General features: G+C 40.6%; 1 protein-coding gene across 1 annotated transcript; it reads left to right on the top strand.

The window, feature by feature from the left end:
* Positions 1–14: 14 nt before the first annotated feature.
* Positions 15–929, top strand: LOC135492578 (uncharacterized). Its single transcript, XM_064779122.1, has one exon. The coding sequence runs from the start codon at positions 15–17 to the stop codon at positions 927–929; it is 915 nt and encodes a 304-aa protein (XP_064635192.1).
* The last annotated feature ends 9,240 nt before the right edge of the window (positions 930–10,169 follow it).

Genomic DNA, 10,169 nt, shown 5'->3' with positions numbered 1-10,169 from the left:
GTTTTAATGACAGCATGGTCGGAGGTGTAACCAGAGAAATCAACATATTGACGTCTGAGAAGAGGATCACCTTTGAGATGTACGCTGATGATAATCAGCTGATGGACAGCTTTCGCTGTGGTGACAAGGAGGACGGTGCTCAGGTACTCTCTCACGTAGAGGACTGCATCAGTGACATTGGAGATTGGTTAATGGACAATAAACTTGCTCTAAACGCACCTAAGACCGACATGGCAAACTTTGTGTCCTCCAGAAGGACTGGCTCTATTTCGTCCATTGTGGTTGACGGTCAGGACATTCATGAATCGGATTGTGTGAAGGACTTGGGCGTTTGGCTGGATAAAAATATGACCATGAAGAAACAGGTCTCCTCCATCTGCAGGGCAGCTAGTGCAAGCCTTTACAACATCGGTCGTGTAAGAAAGTACCTCGATCAAGCTAGCGCAGAGCGTTTGGTTTGCGCATTGGTCAGCTCCCGGTTAGATTGCAATAATGGCATTCTGCATGGTCTCCATGAAAGTACCATTGCTCCACTCCAGCGTATTCAGAACTGGGCTGCCAGGATTGTCCTCCGTCTTAGGAAATCTGCGCACATAACCCCTGCCCTTCGGCAATTGCACTGGCTCCCTGTTAGGTCAAGGATCGAGTACAAGATCTCGCTGACTGCTTATAAGATCTATAGCGGTCTTGCACCACAATATTTCGATGGGTTTTTGAGTGCTGCACCTGGCCGACGAGAGACGCGGTATTCTGGGCTTGATCGGGTCTCCGTCAAAAGAACCCGAACTCGGCTAGGCGACCGGAGTCTCTCGTCTTGTGCACCTGTTCTTTGGAACGCCCTCCCTGGCCACGTCAAGGCATGCCAAAATATCACCAGTTTCAAACTTCAGCTAAAGACGTGGCTTTTTAAGAAGCACTTCTCTGAATGATGTTTTCGGTTTTGAACGGGGTGGCACCTTGATCAGGCTCATGGAAAGGCGCCGCCTATAAATGCTTTTCATTCATTCAGTCTGTTGGATATATAAGTTTTCATGAGATTTAGAGCAGAGTCAGTAAGACCGTAAAGGCTAAGTTTATGTAATAAGATATTATGATCCAATGTATCGAAAGCCTTGGACAGATCCATAAATATGGCAATTGATTTCTTGTTGTTATCCAAGGTTTTAGTTATTCTATCAATTAACTCTGCTGCGGCGAGGTCTGTTGAGGGTTTTTTTCGGAAACCATATTGACTTTCAAAGATTATTTTGTTGTCGACGAGATATTTAGTGAGTTGATCATGTATGATTCTTTCATAGATTTTTGAGATTGATGGAAGAAGGGATATTGGCCGGTAGTTGTTAAATGAATCTTTTTCCCCTTTTTTAAATAACGGAATAACTTTTGCTATTTTAAGATTGTCTGGGAAAATGCCTGATTCAAGAGAGCGGTTTACTAAAGCTGTGACAATGTCAAGAATTTCAAATTTGCACATTTTTAAGAGTTTAGTGGATATACCATCCCAGCCACTGCTAGGTTTCGGATTTAGATTGTCAATTACTTTAGCAATATCCATTCGGTTTATTTTCGTAAATTGAAAGGTCTTATCTCTTTGATTATCAAGGTAATGTTTGAAATCAGTGGTGATAGGCTTTATGTTTTTTGAAAGTTTAGGACCGATATTTACAAAGAAGTCATTAAAAACCATTGGCTATAACTGTTTTATCGGTTGTTTGTACATTATTTACACTGAACGAACTTGGTATTTGTTCACCCTTATTGTTTGATTTTTTCTTTATGATCGAGTTTATATTTGACCAGGTTTTTCTGCTGTCATTCGCACATTTGTTGAATTGCTCAGTGTAGTATGACCTTTTTGCTCCATGAATGAGTCGTCTTAGAATCTTATTATAATTTCTGAGTTGATTATGTCTTGTTTCATAGAGTTGACAGTTTCTTGGAGTTCCTTTAAGTTTTTTGTAGAGTTTGTCCCTTTTCGTAATTGATTTGACAAGAGCGCTTGTAATCCAGGGTTCCTTTTTATGTCTATGTTTATTAAACTTAACAGATATCAGTGGAAAGTGTTTCTCTTTGCACTTGGTAATTATGGTATGAAATTTATTGAAGCTATCATTTATGCTCAGCGTTGACCAAGTTGGATCATGATGGAGATTTGCTAGGGTTACACTTAGAGTTCTTTTAAAATTCATAATATTTTCAGTGTTGAATTTCCTGAATTGAATGTGTTTAGGATTGTTAGTTTCATTGCAAATCTTCCGGTCATCTTTTATTTCCAGGAAGTAAGGTTGATGGTCTGAAAAACGATGGTTTAATATACCAGTTGATAGTGTTGTGAATGTCTTTGAGAATCGACATAGGAAGTTGTCAATGAGAGTTGCACTATGTGGGGTTATTCGCGTTGGTCGGGTTATTGTTGGATAGATTGATAGTGTGAATAAGTTGTCGATGTAATCATTGATCGCCTTTTTTTCTTTGATTTTCAATAGATCAATGTTATAATCTCCTGCTAAATAGCATTCGCTATTCATGTTTTTGAAATTTACCATCAGCTCGCTGAATTCATTTATAAATTGATAATAGTTTTCGTTTTTGTGCTGTGGCAACCTGTAGATGTTTCCTAGGATTATTCTACTTTGGTTAGTTGACTTCCCTTTGATTTCAATAAATAGATTTTCCCATGAGGTATGAGTTGGTAAGTTTGAAAGTATATTAAAATCATAGCCCTCTTTGATATAAATTGTAAGGCCTCCATGAGCGGAGCAGGTTATTTGTTGGTGGACAGCAGTATAACCAGGGATTTTATAAAGGGAATTAGCAAGGGATTTGTCTTTGATCCAGGTTTCTTGGAGGCAGATAGCGGTGTATGCAAAATTTTCCTTTTTTAAGCGTTCCAAATATAGTAGAATTTCATTAAATTTTGCGTTAAGACTTTGACAGTTCATGAAGTAACCCAGATCGCAATTATTGAAAAATTTGTGTAGAAAATTCATTTGTAGTAGAGTGTGTATATCTGTTACTTCTAATGATTTTAAAGTCTTGAATAAGGGTTTGGTGTGGGCAATGAGCAGAGCAGATAATAATAATTAAATGACCTGAAATCTATCGCCTTGTCTTTTATCTTTTTCACTAGGCTAAAGTTCATTTCTGTGACTCTTCTTTGTATCACAGTGACATCTCTGTAAGACCACCTTGTTGTATGTCTTTTATGGAGACAAGTCTTCAATGTGCTGTCACAATCAGCCAACAAGGTGTCCTCGTACATATATCACTTATGGAGACATGTCTTGTCTCAATCAGACAACTAGATGGTCTCAAAGACGTGTCCCTTTTTGAGGCAAGTCTTTAGTGAGTTGTCGAAGGGATGCCACTTATAGAGACATGTCTTCAATGTGCTGTCACAATCAGCCAACAAGGTGTCCTCATACATACGTCACTTATGAAGACATGTCTTGTCTCAATCAGACAACTAGATGGTCTCAAAGACATGTCCCTTTTTGATGCAAGTCTTCAGTTTACTCTCGAATGGATGTCTTTTACGGAGACAAGTCTTCAATGTGCTGTCACAATCAGCCAACAAGGTGTCCTCATACAGATGTCACTCTTGGAGACTTGTCTTGTCCAATCAGACAAGATGGTCTCATAGAGATGTCCTTTATGGACGCATATCTTCAGTGTGCGTGCTGCACCGAACAGACAACAAGGTGGTCTCATTGAGATGTCACTTATGGAGACTATGGTGTGCTGTCCTGATCAGACAAAAAGGGGGTCTCAAATGGATGTGTTCGGTGTGGTCTCAAAGGTATGTAGGCATGTCTTCAGTGTGGTGTCCCAATCGGTCAACAATATTTTCTCGTAGAGTCTAGAGCGTTCCTTATGGAGGGAAGTCTTCGGTGTGCAGTCCTAATCGGACACCAAGATGTTCTCAAAGAGATATTGCTTATGGAGCATCCATTCGAGAGCACACTGAAGACTTGCATCAAAAAGGGACATGTCTTTGAGACCATCTAGTTGCCTGATTGAGACAAGACATGTCTTCATAAGTGACATATGTATGAGGACACCTTGTTGGCTGATTGTGACAGCACATTGAAGACTTGTCTCTATAAGTGGCATCCCTTCGACAGCACAATAAAGACTTGCCTCAAAAAGGGACATGTCTTTGAGACCATCTAGTTGTCTGGTTGAGACAAGACATGTCTCCATAAGTGACATATGTACGAGGACACCTTGTTGGCTGATTGTGACAGCACATTGAAGACCTGTCTCTAGTGGCATCCCTTCGAGAGCACACTGAAAACTTGCCTCCAAAAGGGACATCTTGTTGATACCATCTTGTATTCTGATTGAGACAAGACTATGTTTCCATAAGTGACATCTATATGAGGACACCTTGCTGATTGGGGCAGCACATCGAAGACTTGCCTCCAAAAGGGAATCTCTTAATGACAATCTTGTTGTCTGATTGAGACAAGACAGTCATGTGTCCATAAGTGACACCTCCATGCGACATTTTGTTGACTTATTGGGAGGGCACACTGAATACTTGTCTCTATAAATATCATCTCTATGAGACTATCTTGTTGATTGATTGGGACAGCACTCTGAAGACTTGTCTCCATCAGGAATATAACAGAAAAGAGGCGGCGGAAGGGGCTCTTTAGATAATGGCTGAAATTACAGCTAAAATCATTACGAATGTTTTCATTTCATCATATTTTGTTGGTAGGGCATAGATCTCAACATTATTTAGCATTCGGTGCAAATCGACTACGTTTGGAGGGTTCAAATGGACCCTTTCAATATTGGGCGGGGTACTTTTTGGGGCTATTTTCAAAAAAATTCAATTAAAAACAAATTTACCGTGCGATGGACATATATACCAGCTTTATATGAATAAATGATTGTTCCAGATCATTTCCACCAAAAAAAGTATATTTGCCATATTCGACTGATAAATCAGGTACTAAGGGTTGGGGTCTATAAGGATTTTCAGTTAAAGTCAACCGAAAAACCTAAAATTAATGAATTATAGTTTTTTTTATCTGTTTTTGGTATGAGGGGATTACAAATGATGAAACGGACTAAAAGTAAGTTGTTCAGTGTGAATTACAGAAAATATAAGGGTTAGATCGGTCAAAAAGGGCCAAAATAAGACCTAATGCAATACGCCTAAGAATTGCCTAAAATCACCTCATCCACTGGGACAATTTCCTGATATATTCCCAATTCTGCACAGATCTAATTCAAGACCAACGGTCTTTTACATTTTTCTCGGTTGTTGGTGGTGCCGAACGAGTTGAAAATGCCATTTTCTGAAGGACAGTCACAATTTTGTCTTCCACATCATTTGTTTTTGTTAAAAAATAACTCATTCAAACCAGTTTTCCATGCATAAAGGAACACTACATATCTCCTTTGTAACAGAAAAACAATAGACCTTGGGATAAATCACAAATGAAATCAGAGAAAGTGTTAAAACAGACAAGGAGGAAGGATGTGACAAAGTTAAAGTGTCCTTAGCTTAAGTGACTTTATATCATATGAACAAACTTTTATTTCAATATAAAGCCATGTTTCATGTAATATCATTATATTTCCTACCTTTACCGAACCATCAATGCAGTTTTTGAGCAACTGGTGAGGTTATCAGGGTTAGGGTTAGCGTTGGAACACACAAAATTCACAATAGTCAATACACAGTCACAACACAGAAAAGTGGGCGTGTTTAGGGCAGCACCGTGATTCTAACATTTTCTGCTCGTTAAATCAGACATTCTCGGATTTCTACTAGCTAGCCCAAGACATTGCGATGATGTAGGCTCTGGTCAAGTTTTAATATCGATTGATGCAAATTTTATGTTATGTTTTGTCTTGTTTTCATGTTCAATCTCCCTCTTTTGAAAAAGCCGGCTGACATGTCATGTCTGTGTTTATACAAGTGCATTTATTTACACCTAAAATACACAGTCTCAGGGCAGTATACTGCTTTTAGCGTTATTCCAATGTTAGTGCGGGCTATGGTATAGACTCCCCTGACGGTGAGCCAAAAACTAACAAAATGAAACAAGCACGGTGAAACCCATCAAGTACATAAATGCATTGGTCTGAGCAACCTGGAAACACTTTGTTCAAAATATAACTTATAAACTATTGCAGCCCCATACCACATGATTATTGCTGCCATTTAAGTCAAGGCCAAATTGTCAGCAGTCAGATTGGATAGATTCAAATATGGAAGTAAATGGGGTTGCCAATATTGGTAGCTTTAAACCTACATACGCTAGTCCATATCTTGCCCAATTTATATTTTCAGGTTTGAACAATGAAGGATCCTTGTTATTCATGAGCAGGAAAAGAGACATCAGGCAAATAATGGCACAATCTTTCTGACCACCCGACTGCACGCAGTGCTCAAGATCATGGTGCTCAAAACTAGTTACGTCAACATCATCCTCTTTGAATTTCTTTCTGTTCAAGAAGAATTGATCTAACCAATCCAACCTATACTGACTGTGCATACCATTTGGTTCAATGAAATATCGCTTTTTATTCCTTATATCATAAAGAAGTATCACCAGGTGTCCCATATTCGCAGTTTTCTGCAACACTCCTACATCTGTAGCATCGATTGGTACAACCAACCATTCCAAAGATTTGAAATAAGTGTCTGGATAATACCAATCCCTGAGAGAGATACAACACTTACAATCGTAAATTTCTTTTACTTTCTTAAAATGGAAGACGAGGCACCTTCTATCTCCCACCAGAAAGTCCAGCAACTTCCATACAAGACAACGATTAACGGCTGTGTTTGGTTTCAATGACAGGATTTCCTGATGATCTGTTTCATTAATATCAATGTCCTGTCCATACCAACAACTGTCAACCGCCTGTACTTCTTGATTACTCAACTCCCGGCATCCCCGTACTGGATAGTTGTAGTGCTTTAAATAGAAACATAAGAAATACAGAAAAAGTCAAGCTATTTTGACTGCGATTTGAATGACAGATCTTCACATTGCTGGTCGAGTGCCTGCTCTACATGCACCAATTGAGGTATCGAGGATCCCCGATTCTCTGTACAAGCGCGAACCATGTGGCCTTAAACCCTCTACATGATGAGTATTAGACAGTAATTAGCGTTGAATGGTTTTACAATATTAATTAACACTTAATCATGGTTCAAAGAATAAAGATATATCAGAAATACGAAAAAAATTAAGTTGCCCTGAGTGGGATTCAAACCACAGATCTTTAGAATGGTGCTGTAATAAATGAGGACAAAATACTTTTATATCTCCAATTCAATCATTAAAAGTTTCACAACGTGAACACAACTTTTCCGTGTGAAGGTTTCGGCAATATTCACAAATGCATTTGTCACCTGACAATGTTTGGTGATGACAAAGGCATTGTCTGTTCTCAGCACTATTACTGCTTGTTGTAATGCAGAATATTTTATCTGGAGTTCAGAAACGAACCCACCAAGTGAGGTCGTAGCCCCCTTCTTTACCATTTTCATCGAAAAAACTCGCTACAGGAACGTTAGTCACATGTTTTGGGGGCCAGGAAGAGGGTTTGGTGTGTCAGATCGTACGATACCACTGAAGTGTTTTACACGACTTCGAAGAAGACAATATTCATTGTATCTTGTTACAATGAGCAATGGCTTCATCACCTCATTCCTTGTCCAAGGGTAACCCCGTAGCACGTTCTCACCTGCTCAGCTTTATGATCGTCTGAATTATCTGTGACGTCAACAGGGTCGGTGGTTTCTACGACTCCAACAGTGCTGGAAGACTGGCCATCATGACGATTGCTGGTGCCACCACCATCACCAATGAAAGTTTTCTGGAAAGTCAAAAACAATTGTAAAATAATCATGCAAAATTTTAGATAATTCTATACAGGCATCAAAGTTCATTCCCCCCCCCCCTGCGCACAGTGTGAGCCAACTAATCAAACAAAGGCGAATGAGACTAAGATTAGATGAAAAAAACGACTGCCAGACAAGCCCCAGATTAATTTATCAGGAAAACGAAAAGACCAAGGGGAAAACCTAAACTCATGTGTGTAGAGCGGGCCAGTCATTTCTTTGTTGCTCAATGATGAAACGAAAGTCTTGTGTCTTTTCCTATACACACACTACGTGTTCTTTATTTACATACTGTATGTGCGCGTGGTTTTCTGAAATAAACAATAATGAACACTACTTAATATTAAGAAAGTTATTATTCGCCCGACCGTCGTGTCTTGACTGAAGATTTTCTGCGCTATTGACCCGACAACTCAGTTGATGACGACATCGGGTGGCCAACATTCCCGAAGCCGCCACTAGGGTTAGTGAGTGGGAAATTAGGGAAAGGGCGGCGGATGTAGGTCAAGCGGGCCTGTCGGTTGGATAAAAATTCACCAATTTTGCCCAATTTCAATCAAAATTATCAGAATTCGAACAGCAACCTTATCAGCAGACTTGCGCCGGACGGCCGGTTGAATAGTACCAAATTCCTTCACTCGAGACACGACGGCATCGGGTCTGGAGTGAAAAATTTCAGTATTGGTCACCCGACCGTCGTGTACACAGGACCGATTTCCTTCACTCGAGATCCGAGGGTTGGGTCAACAAGACCGATTTCCTTCAAAATGTAGATCCCACGGTCTGGTAAATAATACCGGTCTAATATTAAATCGCTTTAAATGAACTACATGTGCTTCTTCTGCATATCAATCTTAGATAACATGGTTAAGCTAAACTGAAGCTATTTTCCCGGGGCTACATGACGATGGATTGTTCTGCAGGCTACATGGTATATCAACACACACTTACGGATGTCAAAGACCCTATGGCTAAGGCCTCTCCACAGTATACATTATTTTCTTTGCTCTAAAGTGATTCTTTTAGTATCTTTTGACATTTCTTATACAGACAATGCAACGCATGGCTAGAAAAACGAACATCCCATAATGTCACCTGGTAATATTACTAAATAGTGACTTTTGCTATCTCGACCGAGAACGGATCCGCCGAGAATTATTTCCGATATTGTTCCCGTTCTCGGGCAAAAATGGGTTTCGCATTCGCGGACCGGGAACGAGACGTAATTGCTGACGTCACTCATAGATGGCACCGCGTCCTAGTGGTTGTTATGGAAACATACACTGATCAACATGGCGCGCCATTTGATTGACTTCGCAATTCAACATGACGATGATGATTTGCTGCAGTTTGAGTTGGATCGTCTGGCTTTTCGCAGAAGAGGGACTAATTTTAACCCCAACTGGGATCGTGTTGACTTAGACAAGCTTAGTGATGCACAGTGATGCAGTGCGAATCGAAATTCTGCTTTTATAAGGACGACATTTGTCAACTTGTCCAGGTCTTGGACATTCCCGCCATCGGCTGGGACAAGCAGAACAAAGGCTGAGCAGCCTTTCCCCCCTCCTCCCCTCCTGTCACTGACAGTCACACTTACACTGTGACAGTGACCCGCGCAGTGGCTTGCAGCAGGAAGACCTTGCCCTAGGCAGCAAGCGAGCATTGACCAGCCCGACCAGACACGGACAGGAGGGTAGGAAAATCCAATCATCAATGTATGGCAATGCAGTTGTCTCTGAATGTGTAGCATGCAATGCACGTGAGCCAATGCAATGCACGTGAGCAGTGAAGGCGAATCCATGCATTTGAGTGGTGCCGTCCGCTGGGTCAATCTCATCTCACCTCAGCTTTTTTCGACTTTTAAAACAATTGTAACTCACACAACGTAGTGAGTGTAATGGTTACGTATGTATAAAGTGTAAACAAAATTCATATAATCCATCATGTCCATCGAATCTGAAAAAATTTGTGCGGACCCATGACAATTCTGGTTCCGGTACAGTTTGTCGCATTCCATACGGGCCGCGCGTTGGCCGATCCTGTATTCACGACGCACCGCACCCACAGTTAACACGTCGGACGTGAATCCCATTGTTTCCTTCCTCGTGACGCAATTATTTCATGACGTCATGAGCCATTGACCATTCACACAAGTAGATTTATTCACACAGGCGCCACTGAAGTGCGGGTGTGGGACATCATGTATTTAAAAATCGTCTGCTAGGGTCTCGTTAGGGAGTTTTTCCCAAATGTACGCGATGATGACGTCCCCATTAACAGGACGTAACATCTT

Source organism: Lineus longissimus, chromosome 8, assembly GCF_910592395.1.
Source record: "Lineus longissimus chromosome 8, tnLinLong1.2, whole genome shotgun sequence".
Classification (NCBI taxonomy): Eukaryota; Metazoa; Nemertea; class Pilidiophora; order Heteronemertea; family Lineidae; genus Lineus; species Lineus longissimus.
The sequence above is the reverse complement of the archived record's forward strand: the minus strand, read 5'-3'. Positions and strand labels throughout refer to the sequence as shown.

Coding starts and splice junctions, on each gene's coding strand:
- LOC135492578 (XM_064779122.1), top strand. CDS start 15: ATGGTCGGAGGTGTAACCAGAGAAATCAACATATTGACGTCTGAGAAG.